The 25,891-nt window shown below is 41.3% G+C and overlaps 1 protein-coding gene across 2 annotated transcripts in view; it reads right to left on the bottom strand.

The window, feature by feature from the left end:
• LOC127661355 (pyruvate dehydrogenase phosphatase regulatory subunit, mitochondrial-like) overlaps positions 1-25,891 on the bottom strand; it is a 90,520-nt gene that overhangs the window by 16,917 nt on the left and 47,712 nt on the right. For both annotated transcript variants that reach the window (XM_052152002.1, XM_052152003.1), the window contains exons 12-14: positions 21,581-21,714; positions 20,969-21,117; positions 19,338-19,450 (exon numbers count right to left, since the gene is read on the bottom strand). In XM_052152002.1, the coding sequence (XP_052007962.1) occupies positions 19,338-19,450; positions 20,969-21,117; positions 21,581-21,714 (396 nt within the window). The remainder of the gene's footprint in view (positions 1-19,337; positions 19,451-20,968; positions 21,118-21,580; positions 21,715-25,891) is intronic.

Here is a 25,891-nt window from a genome sequence, read left to right as displayed (position 1 = left end):
AAAATGCATTACATTCTTGTAGCAGAAGAGCAGAATTATCTTATAATTATCAATATAAGACAATACAAAAAGTGGCTTTAGAATACAATGTAGTCTAAAGTAGTCTTGTTTAAGACCCCGTCAATCTACACCTGCGTCAGACATGCTTGTGTAGCATCTCGAGTACGTTGCATCATAAACATAAAATGTTCAGTTCACCGTTTCAAATTAAACATAGTTTAATACTCAATCTTTAAACACATCTTGAGATCCCTTCGTTTGCATTTGCGCTACTTCATGTGTTTTGAACTCAAGAACGTAACGCATGTCTGTGTTGTGGGTTGTTTTCTTCACTGCATAAACTGTGTCTTGCTCATACAGCTGAAATTTCACTTACTGCCCTCTGGATTAAACAGGTGGTATTACAAGCTTGCATTTCTCAGGAATCTTCCTTATTATGGTGCAATTAATTGCGTACATTTTTTAAACTAGTTATTTTTTGTCAAATTAATTGCACTGAATTAACGCTTTAAATCAACAGCCCTAATTATTATGCATTCGGTCTCGGACGTTTGGCTCATTGGTCACTTACACCTTAGAGAGCCCCTCCCTGTTTTTTTATTGAATAGGAAGTTCTTGCCCTTATCTCGCCATTGCAAAGCCTTTCTATTAAACTAAGAAGTTAAGTTACACCCCGTTATCCCACATGCGGTATGGACAAAAGTATCCAGAATGTTTAATTCAGAAATGTATTTAAACGTTGCTTCAAGCATATGTATTGACAAGTCACCTTTCTCTGGACAGAGTGGATTGTGAGGGAGATTATTATACTCTGTGACCTATATGAGAGTGGAGTGTTGAGATCCTTTGAAACATTTTGGGTTTCCCAGGTCTCAACTCTTTAGATATTTACAACTGCGCCACCTTGCACTGTATTATTTTTGGGAGAAGCATACACCCCAGTAGAATGATTCTCATAGGTTCATCTTTTTATCCTTTGTCATTTTACTGCGTGTTTATCTTTGTAGCATCTGGACCAATCAGACACACGTTTATTCATTATTTGATGAATAAGCCAACAGATGTCTCAAGACTGTAGCAAGCAGAGGCCCACACAGGCTCCATCTATGTCTGATCACCCAATGATCGTTATCAGCAAAGGAATGCAGAAAGCGCGATTCACTCCTGTCCCCCATAGGAAATGGACACAAATGCAAGAACAACAGACCTTTCTTCAATAAATTATAGACAAACTGTCCATAATTTCACATGTACAGTCAGGTCCATAAATATTGGGACATCGACACAATTCTAATCTTTTTGGATCTATACACCACCACAATGGATTTGAAATGAAACGAACAAGATGTGCTTTAACTGCAGACTTTCAGCTTTAATTTGAGGGTATTTACATCCAAATCAGGTGAACGGTGTAGGAATTACAACAGTTTGTATATGTGCCTCCCACTTTTTAAGGGACCAAAAGTAATGGGACAATTGGCTGCTCAGCTGTTCCATGGCCAGGTGTGAGTTATTCCCTCATTATCCCATTTACAAGGAGCAGATAAAAGGTCCAGAGTTAATTTCAAGTGTGCTATTTGCATTTGGAATCTGTTGCTGTCAACTCTCAATATGAGATCCAAAGAGCTGTCACTATCAGTGAAGCAAGCCATCATTAGGCTGAAAAATCAAAACAAACCAATCAGAGAGATAGCAAAAACATTAGGTGTGGCCAAATCAACTGTTTGGAACATTCTTAAAAAGAAAGAACGCACCGGTGAGCTCAGCAACACCAAAAGACCCGGAAGACCACGGAAAACAACTGTGGTGGATGACCGAAGAATTCTTTCCCTGGTGAAGAAAACAACCTTCACAACAGTTGGCCAGATCAAGAACACTCTCCAGGAGGTAGGTGTATGTGTGTCAAAGTCAACAATCAAGAGAAGACTTCACCAGAGTGAATACAGAGGGTTCACCACAAGATGTAAACCATTGGTGAGCCTCAAAAACAGGAAGGCCAGATTAGATTTTGCCAAACAACATCTAAAAAAGCCTTCACATTCTGGAACAACATCCTATGGACAGATGAGACAAAGATCAACTTGTACCAGAGTGATGGGAAGAGAAGAGTATGGAGAAGGAAAGGAACTGCTCATGATCCAAAGCATACCACCTCATCAGTGAAGCATGGTGGTGGTAGTGTCATGGCATGGGCATGTATGGCTGCCAATGGAACTGGTTCTCTTGTATTTATTGATGATGTGACTGCTGACAAAAGCAGCAGGATGAATTCTGAAGTGTTTCGGGCAATATTATCTGCTCATATTCAGCCAAATGCTTCAGAACTCATTGGACGGCACTTCACAGTACAGATGGACAATGACCCGAAGCATACTGCAAAAGCAACCAAAGAGTTTTTTAAGGGAAAGAAGTGGAATGTTATGCAATGGCCAAGTCAATCACCTGACCTGAATCCAATTGAGCATGCATTTCACTTGCTGAAGACAAAACTGAAGGGAAAATGCCCCAAGAACAAGCAGGAACTGAAGACAGTTGCAGTAGAGGCCTGGCAGAGCATCACCAGGGATGAAACCCAGTGTCTGGTGATGTCTATGCGTTCCAGACTTCAGGCTGTAATTGATTGCAAAGGATTTGCAACCAAGTATTAAAAAGAGAAAGTTTGATTTATGATTGTTAATCTGTCCCATTACTTTTGGTCCCTTAAAAAGTGGGAGGCACATATACAAACTGTTGTAATTCCTACACAGTTCACCTGATTTGGATGTAAATACCATCAAATTAAAGCTGAAAGTCTGCAGTTAAAGCACATCTTGTTCGTTTCATTTCAAATTCATTGTGGTGGTGTATAGAGCCAAAAAGATTAGAATTGTGTCGATGTCCCAATATTTATGGACCTGACTGTATATCCCCAGGACACTGTGTATAGGATCATTACTGTCTTGTAAAGTGTTGTTTGTACTGTTACGTCCCAAAATAAGTCTCGGGGTATAAACGGATGCAACAAAGATAAAAAGTTTAAAGAGCAACAGTCTGAGACATGCCACAGCACCACAAGCAAACACATGGTATTGTAATAAACAAGAAAAGGGAAGCAATGGCTTCAGGAGAGGGCAAGGCCAAAATAACAAACAAACAAACCTAACTGAAGTTGTAAACCTCTTATTAAGCAACAAAGAAAAGAAAAATAAATAACAAAATAATACTCTAGCTCCCTTCCTAGCCCCAAAACAGGAGAAAACAAGAAGTGCAGCTAGGGTTTTTAATGAAGGTAAACAAATACAAACAACAGGTAGACACTGGAACAAATAAAACATCCACGATTGGAAACAAGAACATATACAGGAGTAAACTTTTACGAATGGCAAAGGTAATATTCGGGAGGTCAAAACACATTCAATTACTGACAAGGATTGAGCAACAGGGCTTTAAATACACAAAGGATAATGACTAAATGAAACACAGGTGAGGACAATGAAGGACAGCTGGCAGTGATGAGAGCAGGGAATTATGGGAAGTGTAGTCTGGGAAGAGATGACAGGGAAGAAACACAGGGCAGACAACAGTGAATCATGAAAGAATTAATCATACTTCTCTTATTAAAGCTAATTCCCTACAGCAGAAATTGTGAGCTGATACGAGATGTTTTATTACGATTTTAATGTTGGAGAATTTATTCAGAAAAATAATCTAGTTATTTGTCATTTATCTAAATTAAAACATTTGTCATTAGTGTTGATCCAGATAACAAATTACTTGTGTTGGTTGCTGTGGCAACAAAAGTTCACGGGATGTCCTAAAGTGACTCTTCCAGGGCAATCTACGGCGCATGCGCCACTTGCCGATGCCATATTGTATACACAGTACAGCTAAGCTAATAGTATAACACAACACCACCAAACTAACCAGTTAGCGATCTTTAATTGAAACCCCTAAATACGCTACAGGTTTTTCCGCTTTTCTACTGTTTCATTTGTGTGTATTTTACTTGTTGCTACTGGCGCAAATTATATATCTGTTTTCAGCCTTTAATCCTTAACATCTGCCATTTTTCATCGCACATCGGATTTTCCCCCACATTATTCTCTTATTGCGATTCAACAGCGTGCATTTTCCATTTGCATCTGCTATCGCTATTTTTAAACTGCGTGCATTTTATAGCAAGCACATGCACAGATTATTGCATCAATCTCAAAGCACCGCTTATCAAGAACTACCAAACAACAACAATAAACTGCGTGAGGGATTCACATCGATCTCAAATCCTCACTGCTCAGGAACAACCAACAACAAACAACGGAGGTAAATCATGGCATCCGCTCATGTTATTTCTTCCTGCATTGCATGTCACATGTTTACAATAGCCTCAGGTTAATGAGTTAGAGACACGCATCCGAACGATAGTGGAGGTCAGTGAGAAAGAGAAGCCAGTAGATACTGTTTAGGATGCGGGCAGTACAGAGAGCAACACACACACTTTGGTTCCTGCTGTAGAGCCCCCAGAGCAGGACGATTGTGTGATGTCTCGGCGGCATTCTCGCTCAGCAAACCGACACAACTCTCCCATTCCTGTTAGGGTTTCCAATCGATTCTCCCCACTAAGTGATGCACCCACTGAGAATCATGTTGAAAGATCCCTTGTTACTGGTGATTCTATTGTAAGGAACATGGAAATAGAGATTCCAGCCACTATTGTTAAATCCTTTTTGGACATCAAATCAAATTTACAAGCACTGTCTAATGCTAAACGTAGATTTTCTAAAATTGTTATTCATGTCAGCACTAATGATGTCTGGCTTCGCCAGTCGGAAATCACTAGAGATAATGTTAAAGAAGTGTATGAATTTGCAAAAACTATGTCAGACACTGGAATATGCTCTGGCCCACTCCCTGCTCATCGTGGTGATAAGGTTTATAGTAGTTTATTGTCACTGAATGGCTGGATGTCCGAGTGGTGTCTGGAGAATAGAATAGGATTTATAGACAATTGGAAGTTTTTAGGGTAGACCTGACCTGCTAAAGAGAGACGGACTCCATCCATTCAGGGAAGGTGCTGCTCTCCTCTTAAGTATGATGAAATAACAGAAAATATAAACACAGCAATCTCTATCACTCTTGATAGTGTCGCCCCATTTGATTAAAGAAAATTAAAGAAAAAAAATCCCTGCACCATGGTACAATGATCACACTCATGCTCTCAAGAGAGCAGCTCGGAAAATGGAGCGCAAGTGGAAGAATAAAAAATTAGAGGTATTTCGCAGTGCATGGAAGGATAGTGTCTGTAGCTACAGACAGGCACTAAAAGCTGCCAGGTCAGCATATTTGAGCAAACTCATAGAAAATAACCACAACAATACTAGGTGTTTATTCAGTACTGTGGCTAAATTGGTTAGGAATAAAGCCTCAACTGAACTAGATATTCCGTCGCATCACAAGAGTAATGACTTCATGAATTTCTTTACTGATAAAATTGAAATAATCAGAAATAAAATTGGAATTATGCAATCATCTGTCATAGAACCTCAGAAAACAGTCTCATAACTTTCCTCACTTGCAACGTCAATCCTTCACTGTCATAGGTCATGAAGAGCTAACAAAACTTATCGAAACGCCACAACATGTTTGTTAGATCCAATACCAATCATGCGCTTAAAAGAGATATTCCCTGTCATCTCAGAACCTCTTCTTAATATTATTAACTCCTCACTATCCATAAGACATGTCCCAAGAAACTTTAAAATGGCAGTTACCAAACCGCTTATTAAGAAACCACAACTTGGTCCTGAAGAACTGGCTAATTATAGACCGATTTCAAATCTCCCATTTATGTTGCAAATACTAGAAAAGGTAGTATCCTCCAAAATATATTCATTCTCTGTTCTCTAGAGAGAAATAGTCTATATGAACAATTTCATCACAGTACAGAGACTGCACTTATCAAACATCTCACTTATCAAACATCTAACATATCACCATATCTCACAAGATCATGTAGATTTACACTCCACAACATCTGGAAGATAAAACCCTTCCTATCTGAACATGCCAGTCCACATAACTGCTTGTTCAGTCACTTGTCATAACTAGACTGGACTACTGTAACGCTCTCATTGCAGGCCTCCCTGCATGTGTAATTAGACCTCTGCAAATGATCCAGAATGCAGTGTAACACTCTCCAATATATTAAAGAGGAGTTTACACTAATATTGGGATCTACCGTACTGTTTCTATTGATAAGTGTAAAAGAATGGAACAAATAAATATATCAACACAGATGTAAATACCAATAAACCCAAGTGTATTACAAAATCAAGAATAATATTTACAACAATAACAACACAAGGTGTATGTACATGTAATAGTGAAGTCCAGAGTGCGCAGAGTTATTTACAGTGATCGGATCAGTCTCACCGGGTGTTTGTAGGGTCCTTGGGATCGATCTAGTGATGGAGTGATGAATTTGATGACAAACCAATGTCCTCTGATAAAAAGGTAATCCTGGCAACGAGCCAAACGAAATGCCTCCGGGAGGAACGGCGTCCCAGCGCTTCCAGGTAGGTCACCAAAGTAATCCAATGTGAATGAGTTTTGTACGTGTGTGTGTACTCGCAAATGAGCCCCGTTTATCGGCATAGCGGTTCTTTAAATAGAAACCGAAAGTAACTTCCTGAATACGTGGCAGGAAAACACGCAAGACGAATGCACGCGAAGATCTCGCGTGAACAGAGATCGGGGAACAACACACAACAGCTGAGGGGAATGACAGAAAACAGGGGAAAGCAATATAACTAATAAATATAAATGACACACATTTAAAGTTATAAACCTTATATAAAACGCCCCTTATGTGGCCACGCTACAGCAGCAGCACGTCAGGTCTTTAATGAACCAAAGAAGCACATGTTACAGCACTCCTTGTCTCTCTCCACTGGCTACTGGTTGATGCACGTATCAAATTCAAGGCTCTGATGCTGGAGAACCCCCTCACAGACACAAAATAGTGTTACATATATAAAATATTATATCCTTGACACAAACTAACCGAGACCAACCACCTCCCAACAAGCAGATCTCTGACTTTAAAAATTATTCATGAGCATCGTCCTCCTCTTGATCTTCTGCAAAAAGCATGAAAGGTCTCCAAATACTTTCAAACAAGTCCTTTTTTCCTTTTAACAAGTGATGCGTTCCAGTGGAAGAGTAGCCAACATCTGTTTAACCCACTGTCCAAACCTTGGTCCACTTATGATTTTCCAGTGCAGTGCAATCAACATTTTAGCTTGTAATAAACATATATCTATGAACAGCTTCTCGCTTTTTGTATATCTTGTGTGCTTGGGATATAAGCCTAAAATTATAAAAGGTTCTAGAGGAAGGTCTTTAGAAATAATATCCTTCACAGTTTGTTTTATTGTACCCCAAAATGTCCTAATTTCTCTGCATTCCCACATACAATGAAATAATGTTCCCTTTTCTTCTCCACACTTTGTACATGTATCTGGGATATTTGGATTGTATTGATTTAATTTACCAGGAGTGACATAAACACGCATAAGCCACTTGTTTTGTAATAATCTGTAGAATTTATAGTTTGCTTATGTGCTTTACTACAAGCCAATTCCCACTCATTTGGTGATACATTTATTTGCAGATCTTTCTTCCAGGCTTCTAATTTTAAGGTTGAGTTATCTGGGAAGTGTGATATCAGTAGCTTATAAAGTTGTGAGATGGCTCCCTTTTTAAAGTTATTTTCACTTATCGTTTCTTCTAACTTAGATTTGGGTGGTTTCCATAAATTGCTTTGTTTTGTTCCTATATAACTTCTAAGTTGGAGATACTTGAAAAAATATTTCCTTTGAATGTTGAATTTATGACTAAGCATGTCAAATGACATCATGTTGTCTGAGTCTGTTGGATATAGACCTTGAATTTTTTCCAGTCCATTTAAGGCCCATTACTTAAACACTGCGTCGGCTCTCCCCGGGGAGAAGTACTGATTTCCCCAAATTGGGGTTAGCGTGATAAAATAACTGGTTCTTTAATATATCTTTTAACATTATACCACACCTTAACCATGTTTTGAACTATTGGATTTTTAGTTTTCTTCATCAAATTAGCTTCTGTATCAGAAAAAAGGTACAAAGGCAACAGATTACTCAAATTGTTACTTTCCATTTCTGTCCATTGGGGGGCGTCATCTCTGCCAAAATAGTACCCTATAGATCTAAGCTGAGCTGCCCAGTAGTACCATACTACATTTGGGCACATCAAGCCTCCTTCATGGTAAGGCAAATGGAGTAACGACAGTCTTATTCTAGCACGTTTGTTTGACCATATAAAATCAAGTAGTAGTTTCTTAAATGTTTTAAACCAGTCAGCAGGGGGCTGCAAGGGAATATTCTGAAAAACATACAACAGTTTTGGAAGTATATTCATTTTGTAAATATTATTTCGACCAATAAGAGACATGGGTAGCAGAATCCACCTGTTGACACAATCTCTAATTTCGTTAGTAATCGATTCATAATTATGTTGAACAATTAAATCTAAATTTGGAAGAATATGTATTCCTAAGTAAGTAAATTTAGAAACTGATTTGAATTGTGAAACAATTATAGGTGGATTTTTTCTCTCTCCTTTATCTAGCAACAAGATTGATGATTTTAATCTGTTAATTACATATCCTGAGAAAAGACCAAACTCCTCAATTATTTTTAACAAAGCAGGAATAGATGAATTTAGTTGTGAAAGGAATACAATAATATCATCTGCATACAACGACAGTCTGTGTTCTACCTGACCAATTGTAATCCCGGTTATTTGTAAGTGTGACCGTACTGCTAAAGCCAAGGGCTCAATTGCTAAGGTGAAGAGCAACGGAGATAATGGACACCCCTGCCGACATCCCCGTTTAATCAAAATTGGTTTAGACACGTTTTTATTTGTTAAAATCTCTGCAGTTGGATGTAAATATAACAATTGTATCCATTTTCGAATTTTTGGTCCAAATCCAAAGCGTCTTAACACGTCAAATAGATAGGCCCACTCTACCCTATCGAATGCTTTTTCGGCATCCAGGGAGAGAAGGGCCGTATCCTTAGTGTCGACTAATGCCTGAATGACATTGAGAACCCTCCTAACATTGTGCAGACCTTGCCGACCCAAAACAAAGCCGTTTTGATCTCTGTGGATGATCAATGGAAGGGTTTCCTGTAAACGAGTAGCTAGTAATTTGCTGATTATCTTAAGATCTGAGTTAAGCAGGCTTATTGGCCTCATATTCTCGCATTTATCCCTAGATTTACCAGGCTTAGGTAATAGGATAATTAATGCATTGACCATTGAGTTAGGGAGGTCCCCATCTATAAAAGTTTCCTGTAACATTTCCAATAATGGCTTTACCAACTTTCCCTTAAACTTTTTATAAAAGTCGATTGGAAACCCATCGGGTCCAGCTTTTTTACCTGTGCTCATATTATCAATTATTTTGACTATTTCATCTTTACAAATGTCACGGTCTAATTGTTGGCTAAGGTCTTCTGCAATAGTTGGTATGTTTAACTTGTCTAAGAATATTTTTTGTGTGTTTAGTTCTGTATGGCCCTGAGAATCATAAAGTTTTTCATAATAATTTCTAAATTCTTTATCTCTATAGGATCCACAATTGTCTCGCCTTTTGTATTTATTATTGTAGTTATATTTTTTTTGTGCTTCAAATTGTTTAATTTGCCATGCTAAAATCTTACCAGGCTTCTCCCCCTGATCATAAAAAGACTGGTTTAACCTTAGTATGTTGGAGGCTGCCCTATCCGCTGTAGCTTTATTATACTGTGCTTTTAACAGCAACAGCTCTTTTTCTGCTTGTGAGTTCTTATATCTAAACACCTGCTTCTCTAAATTCTTAATTTTTTCTTCTAATTGTTGTCTTTTCTTACGCAGTTCTTTAGATTTTGAAGACGTATAAGAAATTATATAACCCCTTATACAGGCCTTAAAGGCATCCCATTTGACCCGAGCAGTGGTTTGTGTTGTGTTTATACTAAAATATTCATCAATTTTATTCCCAACATATTCTACAACAGATTCATCCTTGAGCCATTTTTGATGTAAGCACCATCTAGGTGGGTCTATCAATAAATCTTTACATGAAGCATGGTCTGATATTGTAATACTATCATAGGAACATTCTCCCATATCAGGCAACAAGTCTGCCGAAATCAGAAAGTAATCTAAGCGAGAATATGTATTAAATGTTTTAGAGTGACAAGAGTATGTAATATCGATTGGATTAAGATGTTGCCAAATATCTACCATCTGCAACTCCTTCATAAAGTTTTGAATGATTTCTCTGCTTTTCTGATGAGTCTGGTCAGTTCCAGTGGATCTGTCTAATACTGGATTTAAAACACAGTTCCAATCTCCACCGATAATATTTTTTCCTGAGAGAGAAGAAATGGTTAGAAATAAATTTATAAAGATTTGATCATCATCTATATTAGGTCCATATACATTCACTAACTTGAAATTTTCATGTAAAATTGATCCTTGAATAATCAAGTATCTTCCGAATTTATCTCTTATAACATTTGTGACATGTAATGGTACCGATTTATGAATTAGTGTAATTACACCTCGAGCTCTAGATGTAAATGAGGATGCATACAGCGATCCCTGCCACCTCCTGCTTAATCTGATATTTTCCTCTTCAAGAGTGTGGGTCTCTTGCAGGAAAACTATTTTAGAGCCTAGATCTTTTATTTTATTCATAACCTGCTTGATCTTTTTAGGTCTATTTAAGCCCCTGCAATTCCAGGAGGTATATTTAATTTCAAATTTTTGTGTCATCTAAGCAAACATACAGAAGCATTAATTTTACACAATATAAATGTGTCTGAGAGTTAACACACACTAGATCCCTGCTCCATGAACTAAAAGCAGCGAACAACACAAACATCACAAAGATAAAACCCCCCCTTCCCAGCTAACTGGGTAAACCCCTAAAGTACACTACTTCCAACCGCTAACACTGTCAGATTCCTGAGATCTGAACTGTTGTCAGTATAGAAACAACTCAACGTTCACCTGCCACTATATTCAAATAATGTATCCTTTTTGAACAATACTTTCCTTTACAGCTTCAAAAATGCCTAATCAAAAATACCTACAATATGTGGTTGCTACGGCAGTGGCAGTACTTATAGACTCAAGTCATTCTGTTTTTCCTGTATACATTTGGATCTTCTGGACAAAGACCTTGGCCTCCGCTGGGGAAGTAAACTTGTGGACTTTCTCCTTATATGTCAGTACCAACGTGGATGGGGAAAGAATGCCATGCCGCACCCCTAGTTTACGCAGCTGGTCTCGAACGACATCGAACTGTTTACGCTGCCTATGCACCTCCGTAGCGATATCAGCAAACAGCTTCACACGTTGGTTCTTGCAGAAGATATCCTTCTTTGTTTTGGCGGCTCTTAGTACAGATTCTTTCTGCTTGTAGTTAAGAAATCTCATGATTACCGTTCTCGGCGAGGCATCGGTGTCTTTCTTTGGTCCGACGCGGTGAGCCCTTTCCAGGACTAAAGGGTGCCGCATTGGGTTTAACTCCAGCGCGTCTGGCAGCCAGCTCTCCAAGAACCCGCACATGTCGGAGCCCACACAATTTTCGGGGAGACCCACCAGCCTAAGATTGTTCACACGCGATCTTGTTTCCATATCGACCATTTTGTCCTCAAGATGTTTCTTTTCTGTAAGCTCTCGACTACCGCTTTGAAGTCAACCTGCTCGTCTTCCACGTTAGACAGACGCACCTCTGCCTCGGCCATCCGCTCTGTACATTCAGACATATCCTTTCTTGTTTCTTCTATAGCTTTCAGTACTCCATCAATTCTTCCTGCGAACTCTGTTTTCAAACTTCGTATCTTCAACCCAATATCTCATCTTTAGCCATATTAAGCAGCTGTTGGTCTTTGCCGGGTGGAATCATCGCGTTATCGTTCACATCACCTTCGTTAGTTTCTTTGCTAGCTTCATTAGCATCATTGGTAACGTTAGCTTCCTTGCTGGCTGGCTGCTCTATGCCATGCGATCCAAAGCCTGTTAATTTGGACTGCGTTGTTGAATTAGGCTTATTTCTAATCCCTCTTCCGATGCCGGGCATTTCTGCGCCAGTTTCACAGTTTCAGAGAGTTTTTTTTTTTTGGCTCAACTTAAAGGATTAGTTAGGATTGTAGTAGAGAGCAGGCTCAAACGTGATCTTCTAGCTTGCGGCCAATACCGGAAGACACCTAAAATCATTTCTGCAGAGGAACGTTGCCTTGTTGTACCAACACAAAGAGGCACCAAAACACTTTCTCAGACTTTCAGCTTCATCATACCGCATACCTTCACAACTCCATCAGTGAAGCAGACTCACTCTTTGTCTTTTCCAAGAGCACTTAACTAGTCACTAACAAAAAATAAATAAAAAATTACATTAAATTGCACATGTATATGTTTTGAAAACTATTCTGATGCTGGTGAAACTTTGTAATATGGCACTTTTGCTTAAGATGATTCGCTTATGTTTTCCTCTTTTGTAAGTCGCTTTGGATAAAAGCATCTGCCAAATTAATAAATGTAAATGTTATCAGAGTTACAAATGACTTGCTCTTATCATCTGATCGTGGCTGCATTTGACTTCTAGTGCTTTTAGATCTTAGTGCTAAATTTGACATGATAGATCACAACATTATCTTGAATAGGATAGAGAATTATGTTGGCATTTGTGGAGTTGCATTAGCATGGTTTAGGTCCTATTTAGCAGACCGCTACCACTTTGTCTATGTAAATGAGGAATTGTCAACCAAAAAAAAAAGTAAAGTATGGAGTGCCGCAGTGATCAGTTTTAGGGCCTCTGCTTTGCTCCTTGTATATGCTTCCCCTGGGAGATATTATCAGGAATCATGGAATAAGTTTCCTCTGTTATGCCAATGATACACAACTTTATATTTCTTCAAAACCTGATGAGATTTCACAATTCTCGAAATTAGCAGTGTATCAATGAAATAAAAGATCGGATGGCCAGAAATGTCCTTCTGCTCAATTGCGACAAAACAAAGGTACTAAATATTGGACCAAAAACCACTAAAAATAAGCCGCTAAAATATAATTTGACTCTCGATGGATGTACTGTTACATCATCTTCAACAGTGAAGAACTTAGGTGTTATATTTTATTCAAATCCATCCTTTGAAAATCAAATTACCAATGTTTGTAGAACAGCATTCTTCCACCAAAAAAAAATATTGCTAAATTACGACACATGCTCTCTGTTGCTGATGCTGAAAAACGAATGAATGCGTTCATTACCTCAAGACTAGATTATTATAATACATTACTGGGAGGATGTCCAGTAAGATCAATAAATAAACCTCAATTGGTTCAAGATACAGCAGCTTGAGTGCTGACGAGAACCAAGAAATATGATCATATTAGACCCATTTTATCATCGTTACATTGACTACCTGTTAAAATAGGTATTAATTTTTAAATTCTGTTAACTACGAACAAAGCTTTGAATGGTCTTAATCCACAGTACTTAAGTGACCTTCTGACACTATATGTTCATTACGATCGCAAAATTCTGGCCTGTTAATTGTTCTTAGAATATCAAAATCCACAAAAGGAGGTAGATCCTTTTCATATTTGGCTCCTAAACTATGAAATAGTCTCCCTAACACTGTTTGAAATGCAGACACACTGACTCAGTTTAAGTCTAGACTAAAGACTTATATATTTAGGCTGGCATACACCTAATTTATCCTTCAACTCACAATTAGTCAACTTTAGTTAGGCCTGCCGGAAACAGAAACAGTGATCATGATCTATTACTCTGCAATAAATTGAATGGCATATATGCTAATATAATTGTATTTGTTTCCCTGTCTCATCCTCTGGACTCCTATCCTGAGGTCACCGGAACCGGCAGGATCCAGCTCCATTCCTGTTTGTGGTGGACTCCAATGCTACATTTTGTTGTGTGATTATTCGCTTCCCCTCTGAGTGATCATTATGTTCTGGGCCATTGGTATATGTGCTTATTCAATCAGATAGCAATCTGATCAGTAAAAACGCATGAAGTGACCAAGTGTAAATACCCCCTTAGAACCACACATGAAGTATGTAAGCTGAGATCATGAGTTCATCACTTCAGTTTGTTACGATGGACTTCAGAGGATGAACTGATGCCAACTCCAACCATAAGACACAGGATACTTCATATGCCATTGCCTGAATTTTGGATTTAGGATAGAGCTCAATGAAAATACTGGCCAGGTTGAACTGACATGCACCTAACTGTTCTCTGCCTGCATCACCACAGTCTAATGATGGACTGCACTCTTGAAATGGAATACATAGACCATCAATTAATTGCCAACAAAACCCTTCATCAGCCAACTAACAAGGACAATTACATCTATGTGAACTTCTGCAGTTAATCCAGGATGAACTTCAAAGACATTAGTCATTAATCTTACAGTTCATACAAAATCTTTGTTCAAACACTTACTTAGTTTAATAATTTAAAACCATGACTTGCACTATACATAAGTAATATTGGCATTATATTCATGATGTTAGCCAGAGGGGAACTGACCCCCACAGTGAGTCTGGTTTCTCCCAAGGTTATTTTTCTCCATTAACCAACATCTTATGGAGTTTTGTGTTCCTTGCCACAGTCGCCTTCGGCTAGCTCTCTGGGTTTATAAATACAATTATTATCTAATTACTTATTTTTAAACACAATTCACAATCGTATTTTATCAAACTATGACTCTAAGACATTATAGATATTACAGTTTTATCTTCTATTAATGCCTGATCTTCTGTAAAGCTGCTTTGAAACAATGTGTGTTATGAAAGGCACTATACAAATAGAAATGTCTTGACTTGATTACTGCCTTTGGAAAAGGTCATGAGGCATCAGTGTATTACTCCCTGTTAACTCAGAGTCTGTGGGATGGAGCTTCAACTTCTCTCAAGAGATTATGGGAGAAAGATTTAAACTTGGTATCGGAGGAGGGAGTGTGGGATAGGATTCTAAAAAATGTCAAGCCTGCATCTAGAGATGAAAGGGTGCGCCTTATGCAATTTAAGATTTTAAATTGATTCTATTGGACCCCCTCTAGATTGTATAGGCTTGGCCTTAAAGACACACCCAACTGCTGGCGATGCCAATCAGAAGATGGGGACACAACCCATGTTTTTTGGTGGTGTATGTGTAAAATAACTACTGCATGTAAATGACTTGTGTTTGTTGCATAAATGTTTTCCTGAAATAATCCGATATACACTGTTCCGTCTTCCCTTTTGTTGCGCTCACACTTTTGGCACAAATTTATCTCTGAAAAGAGTTTTGCAACCCTCCCAGGCCATGCCTGTTCCCTTCATGGGATCTTTCCATGGTCCTTTCGGGCCTTCAGAGACCCCTCCTTCGAGCCACTAGAATCAGTCAAGCTTAGAGCCCTCTCCTTGAAGACGGCCCTCCTGATTGCGCTCGCTTCCAAGAGGGTTGGGGACCTGCGATGCTCACGTCATCCTAAGAACTCGTCCGGGCTACGTGCCCAAGGTTCCTTCGACCCCAGGTTGTGAAGTGCAAGCGAAGCTGCCCTGGGAAGAGGCAGACCCATCCCGTGTTCTCTCAGGTCTGATCATGTAGAACTTGGGAGTACGGAACATCTGACCTGGTGTTCTGCTTTCACATAGCGCCTTTCCCCTCCTCTGAGGTGATCACGTGCGCTCTTTGGCCAATGAGAGTCCACTAAACTTGTGCTCCCTGGATACTTCCTCCCTAGCCATCTGGTCCATGAATTCCCCGACCGACTCACTACGGGTACTAATTATTCTGTACTGAAATAGGTGCTCCATAGGATGGGCCTTCATGGATTAATCCCAGTGTGTGTATTTTCCGTGGTATGGTCCCCCTACTGGCGGACCCGTGTCTCCCTTGGGCAGTCCCCTCTGCCCCCCAGTTGCCGTGTTTGTGGCAACTCCTCCCTCTCAGCAGGTAGGATCTGCCACCGTGCCACTTCCACATGTGGCCTGAAAACCCATGTGATGTATTTTGCACATTTTACCTCCCCACAGTCTGGGCAGGTTGTGGTCTCCACGGGGTCTTTTCCTCCTGAAAGAATAGGAGTTGGAAAAGAACGCCTTCCTCAATGCATGTTATAGCATTAAATGGCCCCAGCCCCTGCTCGCGGCCTGCTCCCATGCTTGGCACATCACTTGTTCCCCCTCTTCGAGATGCCGGGAACCTAAAAAGTTTACGTTCACATACACTGTTCAGCGCATGGCATGATTGAATAGGGACCCCTAGTGTCGCTTCAATTGACACAACGTAGAGTGAGCGACAGACGGGGAAATTCTACGTTACTGTTGTAACCTGGACATTGTGTCCCCCGGGCCACGATGCTGAACCGAGCCACTGTAACGGCCGAACATTATTCTCGGCTCATCAGAACAAAACCTGAATGAACAGATGATCGATTCCCTCCTTTTATACCCATATATCCAGGGGAGGGACATGCAAATTCTGTCTGACAATTTCTCATTGGCCTTTTCTCAAGTTCAGAGGTAACCGAGTCCCCTAGTGTCACTTCATTCGACACAACGTCTCGTTCCCTGGAGGTTACAACAGTAACCTAGACGATGTTATGCAACCAGTTTAAATATTATATTTTCATTTTGACCAGATGTGACTGTATTTCCAGAAAATGTGATATTGGTGTTTTCATTTTTTTTATTAAAATAAATGTGAATACTTGTTTATTAAACATTTATAGCATTTGGAGTAAAAAATGTCTCACGATTTAGCAAGTATTGTATGCCAGTCAGCATTTTTATGCATCTTGTATAACTTCACATTAGTGGTTTCTAATGCATTTGGAAATGAATTATTAGTCATCAATAAACCTATTTATAACCCCTTAACAAAGTTAACTTTAATGTAAAGTGTTACTATTATTACAATTAAACCCTGTTACACAAAGTTATTATATTTAGAACTTTTATTACATTTAGGACCAATTATTACGTTTGTGCCCTCTACAGACTCCTTTAGGGGTCTTTTATTGATCGAATAGCTTTACAATCATGAAAAGACCAAGTGTAAATGCCCTCCAAAATGTTTTCAAGATTGATATAAATCCGATCACACCTCCGGAGGACTTGGTCAAGAGTAAATGCATCTGGCTGTTCAAGCCACATTATTTAATCTTTACTCTGTCCAAACCGCGCTCCATCAGCAAAAGGAAAAATCAAAACATCACAGATGTTACAGATCCATACGGCTCATGTTGCACAGTAAATAATAAAAAAGAAAGGAATGGACGCACACTGTTGGAGAGACAGAACCTCTTTCATCATGTACTTGATGCAGGATGCAGACGAATACTGAAACTAAACACAGCTATAAATGAGCACAGATAGCGTGCATGATGTGTTTTAACTACGGCAAGCCCTGAGGGGGAAAATACACACAAACACACACACACACACACACACACACACACACACACACACACACTTGCACTGGGCAAATTCACTTGGAATCAAATATATCACATCTTTTAAATTCTCTGCCTGGAATTAGCATAATCACAGAAGAGAACTCTGTTTTATTTGCAAATATTGCAGGAATTGAAGATAAGATTTATACACTGATGAGCCAAAACATTATGCCTAATATGTTGATGGTCCTCCACGTGCCGCCAAAACAATGCCGACCTGCCAAGGCATGGAATCTACCAGACCACTGAAGGTGTCCTGCGGTCTCTGGCACCAAAACCTTAGCAGCAGATCCTTCGAGAGGATTGGACTTGTTGGTCCAGTACATCCCAGAGATGCTCAATCAGATTAAACTCTGGGGAATTTGGAGGCCAGAGCAACACATTGAACACTTCGTCATGTTCCTCAAACCATTCCCAAACAATGTGAGCAGTGTGGCAGGGTGTATTATCCTGCTGAAAGAGGCTATTGTCATCAGGGAATTTTATTGCCATGAAGGGGTGTTCCTGGTCTGCAATGATGTTTAAGGTAAGTGGCACATGTAAAATTGAAGTCCACATGAAAGCCCGGACCCAGGGTTTCCCAGCAGAACATTGCTCAGAGCATCACACCAGCTTGTTGTCTTCCCACAGTGCATCCTGGTGCCATCACTTCCCCAGGTAAACAGCGCACACGTACACGGCTGTCCACGTGATGTAAAAGAAAACGGGACTCAACGGACCAGGCGACCTTCTTCCACTGCTCCAAAGTCCAGTTCCGACAATTGCGTGCTCATTGTAGGCACTTTCGATGGTGGACAGTGGGCACTCTGACCGGACTGCAGCTATGCAGCCATATATGCAGCAGGGTGCACAGTGTGCTGTGATGCATTCCTCCCGTAACATAATAAAAATGTACTGTGAGTGCCACAGTAGACCTTCTGTTGGTTCGGACCAGAAGGCATTGTCCCTCGTGCATTGATGAGCCCTGTGGTTTGTTCCTCCTCGAACAACTGTTCATGGGTACTCACCACTGCTGACCAGGAGCACCCCCTAAGCCTTGCTGTTTCAGAGATGTTCTGACCCAGTTGTCTTGCCATAACAATTTGGCCCTTGTCAAATTCGCTCAGGTCTTTACTCCTGCCCATTTCTCCTGCATTCCACACGTTGACTACGAGAACTGATTGTTCACTTGCCATGTAATCTACCCAGACCTTGACATATGGCCTTGTTAGGAGATGATTGTAAAACAGCTTCACAGCAGAAGAGAAGGAGAACACAGAGAAGCAGATTTTTCCAGGCTCAGGTAGGACTTTTAATCGGCCACTTCAATGCTTTACAACTTCACAAACTCATCAGCTTCACAGGCACGTAGTCACTTAAACACATTAGCTTCACAGGTACAAAGTAACTTGAACACATCAGCTTCACAAACATAACAGGTTAAACGTAACAGCTTCAAGAGCACCGTGGCCTTCCTTGTGCCAGACTCTCTCGGTCCTCTGCTTGTGGCATGGCTACTTATATGCCACTCTCCCCATGCTCACTGGAATTAGAGACAGGTGTTAAACATAATCTAGCTAAGGTGCAAGCGCCCTTACCGCTTTCTCTCTTTCCGGACAGACGCTTGACCACGCCCCCCTGCAACAATGATAAACATTATTCGCTTCCCCTCTGAGTGATCATTATGTTCTGTATGTGCTTATTCAATCAGATAGCAATCTGATCAATAAAAACACATGAAGTGACCAAGTGTAAATACCCCCTTAGAACCACACATGAAGTATGTAAGCTGAGATCATGAGTTCATGTCACCTGTGTATTTCCAGCTAACATCCTCCAGGTGGAGTTGAGGATCGTTGGGCATGTGCTTCTTAATCCAAGACCAGCAGTGAACTTGTTGATCAGTAGGTGAAATGATGAAGAAACTGGAGACAAAAAGTGAACTGAATGATTTTTATGAATGATTCATTCATTTCCATGCCATTCGTGACCTGATTCTGATCTAACTGATAGTGTGGTCAGTATCTGAAATAATAAATGTAATTCACATCCAGCTGGATAGGGCCAGTAATATGGTAGCTACGTCCAAACATTATTTTAATGTCCTTTCACAATACACAATTTTAAGTTTAAAAGGGTAACTACAAGCAAACTAATTATAAGCAAAACAAATGTATTGATCATTTATTAACAGTATTCCACAAAAAAAAAAAGAAAAAAAGCTTGCAGTTGCTTTGATAGTAGAAAGTAATAAAATGACTCGTTTATATTTAGGTCTAAGTGTTTTCTTGGTGAATTTAAATTAGTTCAATAACTGGGGTCTTTGATTCGTCAATGATAAGGTAATATTTAATTAAAATAAATTATGAGACATTCAAAGCAGAAACGTGTGTGTGAAAAACACTTTCGTATAAAGTGGCATCACTTCATAGACTTCAAAATATTCTGCAGCGCTGACGCGAGTCATGTGGAAGACCCTTAACGCGAATAAATATCACTCACTTTTGCACATTAATCATTGCTCTTCACAATCTCTAAAAGTGACCGATTATGGTTTCAAAACAGCGAATTTCTCCAAAAGGTGAGTTTGGATATCTGAAATTATAATTTTTTTTCATTCATTTATTTTTTTGTGGAATTTGATGATTTTCCATTGCACACCTGACAATCTTTCACGGCACACTAGGGGGCCCCCTATTGACTTCTGTCAGTTAAGAATGAAATCATCTGCCCTTCAGTAATCTACAATCAACAAGTTTCCTGTGATTGTGCTTCCTGTATAAATACATTAATGGCACCTCTGTCTCATTTCAAAAGGTCTACATCTAAACACACTATTTTTGTGCTGCATTTGCAGTGTATGCACGGCTTTAGTTGTCTGAACTTGCCATTTTAAATTTTCTGATTTTTTGTTATTGTCCTGGACTAGTGGACATCCATTAAATGGATAGTTCACCCAAAAATGAGGATTTTCTCATAATTTACTGACCCTTTTGTCAAGGTAATCCATATAACTGGAGTGGTTTAATCCATGTCTTCAGAAGCAATCAGGTTTGGGTGAGAGCAGACCATTCATTAACTCCTTTTTCATTCTAAATCTTGACATCTGCAGTTTCATTGGCACGATCATGATTTGAAGCTCAATTACACTTCCCTGCACTTGACGCATGCGCAGAGCGCTGTACACACTTCAAAACATGGATTAAAACACTTAAATCATCTGGATTAATTTGGAGCTTGAAAGTTTGGTCCTCATTCACTTGCATAGTATAGATATATTCACATTATATCTCAAAGTATCTTCGTTTGTATTCCGTGGAAGAAAGACAATTATAAGAGTTTGAGTGAGTAAATTAGTTATTAAATGATGATAGAATTATCCTTTTTGGGTGAACTATTCCTTAATGTCGAGCCCTGATTCTTCACTATCAATGTTTTGGCACCTGTTTTTGCTGAGTCGCACCACACTGCAGTCATTCTCATATCCTCCTCTCTCATTCAGCATTCCTGTGTGGACGATGTGACCCACTGACACGTCCAGATCATTACCACACAAACGCTGCAGCAGTCTCAAGGCCTGATCACCTGCAGACTGACACAAACACACAATCAAGAGTCCAGTGTTAATTACTGCAAGACAATATGATCACTGACCCTGTTTACACCTGACATTAAGATGCGTTTCCGGCGATCCAACAATTGTTTTCTAAGCTTTATCATCATGATAGGGGAGACCCTCCCTTCAAAATCATATCACAATGATCATGGGAGACATTTGAAAGACCAGTGTAAATGCTGATAGGTCTCACCTGACCTCAATGTGATCAGATCACCTGAGATGCATCTTAATACCAGATTTAAAAAGAGCCTTAATCATTCAACACACTCAGAACCAATCCAGCAACAACTGAAGATTGGAAACCTCTTTTTGGTCATAGAGACAAATACGTTTTAGAAACAAGTAGTATTAAAATCAAACGTTACATCCACCTGAAACTCATAGCAGGTGATTTCTGATAAAAGTAACTGAGGAGTGAACAGATTAATTAACTCACGGTGAGCTCAAACTTTGTGAAGGAGGACATGTCAATCACACACACAGCCTCTTTACAGCATTTCACCTCTGCTCCCACAATATCAAACCAGTCCGGTTTATAGAAGGTCTTACTCTGGTCCAGAGCCAGTAGATCTGTGGGGATGAAGATTGGATTTCAGTATTTCAGCCTTGGCTGATGTAAAAACTTTCCCTTAAACATGGTAATCATGCATCAAATGTTGACCTAGAAATGGTGATTTCGATGAAATTAAATAATCATAAAATCAAACCCATCGATCAGTGCTGATAAAGAACACTCAAAATTAGTTATAAACTAATATATCAGCAAGGCTAATTATTCGACCAGTATTTGGCCATTTTAAGACTTAAACAGCAGCTTTAGCTTTCTTTGTTTCAAACGCTACTTCCAGATTCATTCGAATTAATTTCGAAACGCTCTCCGTACACACTGCTGTTTTCAAGTGTTTTCCAAATGTATCTCGTCCACACTGAAATGTAAAAAAAAATTCCCCTTACTACACATGTGAAAAATTACCATTCCATGTATGGTCTGAAATGCAATTGTCCTCATGTTCTTTCACCGGATAACAATTTTGAGAAAACAATTCGAAGGTTGTTCAAAATAAAATTTATCTTTAACAATGCTATCAAAGTAAATAACATGCACGACATCAGATCTTTTTCTATATGTTTTGGCCTTCTGTCCACATTGAGACTGCGTTTTTGACATCGAAAACTAAGCTATGTGTTTTCTCTTGCAGAGGTTCTGTATGTTGGTTCCAACTAGACCCAAACACTCTTAAATTTGAATTATTTTTGTGAATTCTACCCTCAAAACTATTTTCACCATAATATTTTTTAATAAATTAAAATGAAAATAAATATATTAATTTTATTCAATACAATATTTGTTGGCCAAAACAATGTGTATTACCTTTTGTGCATCATAATTGTCTTACTTTTTAAATTGAGCTGAAAGCCTATAATAGGCTGTTTGATGCAGGTGTTATTGAAAAAAGGTTTGTTTTGGTGGTTGTGATGGTGGGGACTAGGGTTGCAATGGTATGAGATTTTCACGGTATGATAACCGTCTCAGAAAATATCACGGTTTCACGGTATCACGGTATTACACATTTACTATTATTAGTGAAAACAGAAGGGTTATTTTATTTATTTATTTTTTAGCAAATACTGTATTATAATTGAAACTTGAAACCATTTATTTTATTGAAGTATGTGTTACACTTTTAAGAATGATACGGCGTCCACTCTTGGTACGTGTGTAAAAAAAGTCTCCCTTTTGAAAGTTAGTTTACATGTTATCATAGCATGTTAAATGAACAACTAAATGAAAAATAACATCAGATGTGTGAGCTTTTAAGTAATGTCCTATGATTATTAACAGTTAACATATTGTTTTGATTCAGACGAGGGCAGACGAGGAACAGGATAACTAAAAATAACTAAACAACACAGGGAAAAAACAAAACATCCACGAGGGGATAACAAAATATAAACATGAAAAACATCCACAGAGGGCATGGGCAGGAACACAATCAATGACAACCATAACATTCAACGACCGACAACGAATGAACAAAAAACAGGGCTTAAATACACAGGGATGATGATTAAATTACAAACATTTGAGAACAATGACACTGGCAGTGATGAAGACAGGGGATTATGGGAAGTGTAGTTCGGGACAGGTGACAGGGGAGAAACACTGAGCAGACAACGGGGAATCGTGACATAATCCCCCCTTCAAAGGAGCGGATTCCAGACACTCCTAAAAAATAATACAAAAACCCACAAACAACAAAACAAAATCATCCAAGGAGTGAAGGGGGGGCTCGGGGGGTGGGCAGGCAGACCAAGGAGGGCACAAGGGGCAAACAGGCAGTCCAAGGGGGGCACAGAGGGCAAACAGGCAGACCAAGGGGGGCACAAAGGGCAAACAGGCAGTCCACGGGGGACACAAGGGGCAGACAAGCAGTCCAAGGGGGCCACAAGACGGGGACTGGGTCAGGAGGCCTGGGAGGTAGCCACAGGACAGGAACTGGGTCAGGAGGCCTGGGAGGTGGCCACAGGGCTCTGAGGCCTGGGGAAGAAGGCTCTGGAGACGGAGCCGTGGAAGGTGGAGCCATGGTAGGCGGCGCCGTAGAAGGCTCTGGAGGCGGAGCCGTGGGAGGCTCTGGAGGCGGAGCCGTGGGAGGCTCTGGAGGCGTAGCCCTGGGAGGCTCGAGAGGCGGAACCCTGGGAGGCTCGAGAGGCGCTGGCTCTGGGACGGTCGAGGCTACAGGCGCTGGCTCTGGGACGGTCGAGGCTACAGGCGCTGGCTCTGGGACGGTCGAGGCTACAGGCGCTGGCTCTGGGACGGTCGAGGCTACAGGCGCTGGCTCGCTGGCCGTGGCAGGCGTGGGCTCTGGCTCGCTGACCGTGGCAGGCGTGGGCTCTGGCTCGCTGACCGTGGCAGGCGGAGACTGGGGAGCAGAAGCCTTACCTCTTCTCCTCCTCCTCCAGGTGGACGAAGCTGGCAACGCTGGCTCTGGGACGGATGAGGCTAGCAACGCTGGCTCTGGAACGGATGAGGCTTCCAGCGCATCGGCCGTGGCAGGCGTGGGCGTTGGCTCATTGGCCAGTGCAGGCGTGAAGTGACGAGCCATGGAAGGCTGGGGGGTGACCACCGTGGGAGGAGAGGTGAAGTCCTCTTCATCAACACCCACAGTGAACGGTGAAGCGCTGACTCGCAGAGTCTCCTCCACGAAGTCTAGGAGCGTCCAACGAGGGTCGCCGGTGGCAACAGGTCCCTTAATGCCTCGTTGAGGTTTCCCCTGAAGAACACCACCACGGAATACTCTGGGAGGTCCGCCACATTTGCCAGCACCAGAAACTCACGAACGTGGTCTTCCACTGGGCGGCCCTCCTGCTTGAGGCGGAGAAGCCGGTAGTTTGCCTGGTGAACTGCCAGATCCATTTCGTGGTCGGTTGTTCTGTTGTGATTCAGACGAGGGCAGACGAGGAGTGAGGATCTAAATGCAGTTCTTTTAATGAGGAAACAAATGGTGAACAGGATAACTAAAAATAACTAAACAACACAGGGAAAAAACAAAACATCCACGAGGGGATAACAAAATATAAACATGAAAAACATCCACAGAGGGCATGGGCAGGAACACAATCAATGACAACCATAACATTCAACGACCGACAACGAATGAACAAAAAACAGGGCTTAAATACACAGGGATGATGATTAAATTACAAACATTTGAGAACAATGACACTGGCAGTGATGAAGACAGGGGATTATGGGAAGTGTAGTTCGGGACAGGTGACAGGGGAGAAACACTGAGCAGACAACGGGGAATTGTGACATAATCCCCCTTTCAAAGGAGCGGATTCCAGACACTCCTAAAAAATAATACAAAAACCCACAAACAACAAAACAAAATCATCCAAGGAGTGAAGGGGGGGCTCGGGGGGTGGGCAGGCAGACCAAGGAGGGCACAAGGGGCAAACAGGCAGTCCAAGGGGGGCACAGAGGGCAAACAGGCAGACCAAGGGGGGCACAAAGGGCAAACAGGCAGTCCACGGGGGACACAAGGGGCAGACAAGCAGTCCAAGGGGGCCACAAGACGGGGACTGGGTCAGGAGGCCTGGGAGGTAGCCACAGGACAGGAACTGGGTCAGGAGGCCTGGGAGGTGGCCACAGGGCTCTGAGGCCTGGGGAAGAAGGCTCTGGAGACGGAGCCGTGGAAGGTGGAGCCATGGTAGGCGGCGCCGTAGAAGGCTCTGGAGGCGGAGCCGTGGGAGGCTCTGGAGGCGTAGCCCTGGGAGGCTCGAGAGGCGGAACCCTGGGAGGCTCGAGAGGCGTGAGCCCTGGGACGGCTCGAGGCTACGGCGCTGGCTCTGGGACGGTCGAGGCTACAGGCGCTGGCTCTGGGACGGTCGAGGCTACAGGCGCTGGCTCTGGGACGGTCGAGGCTACAGGCGCTGGCTCTGGGACGGTCGAGGCTACAGGCGCTGGCTCGCTGGCCGTGGCAGGCGTGGGCTCTGGCTCGCTGACCGTGGCAGGCGTGGGCTCTGGCTCGCTGACCGTGGCAGGCGGAGACTGGGGAGCAGAAGCCTTACCTCTTCTCCTCCTCCTCCAGGTGGACGAAGCTGGCAACGCTGGCTCTGGGACGGATGAGGCTAGCAACGCTGGCTCTGGAACGGATGAGGCTTCCAGCGCATCGGCCGTGGCAGGCGTGGGCGTTGGCTCATTGGCCAGTGCAGGCGTGAAGTGACGAGCCATGGAAGGCTGGGG

This window comes from Xyrauchen texanus, chromosome 21 (assembly GCF_025860055.1).
Source record: "Xyrauchen texanus isolate HMW12.3.18 chromosome 21, RBS_HiC_50CHRs, whole genome shotgun sequence".
Classification (NCBI taxonomy): domain Eukaryota; kingdom Metazoa; phylum Chordata; class Actinopteri; order Cypriniformes; family Catostomidae; genus Xyrauchen; species Xyrauchen texanus.
Note: the sequence above shows the minus strand (reverse complement) of the source record. Positions and strands in the feature narration are given on the sequence as shown.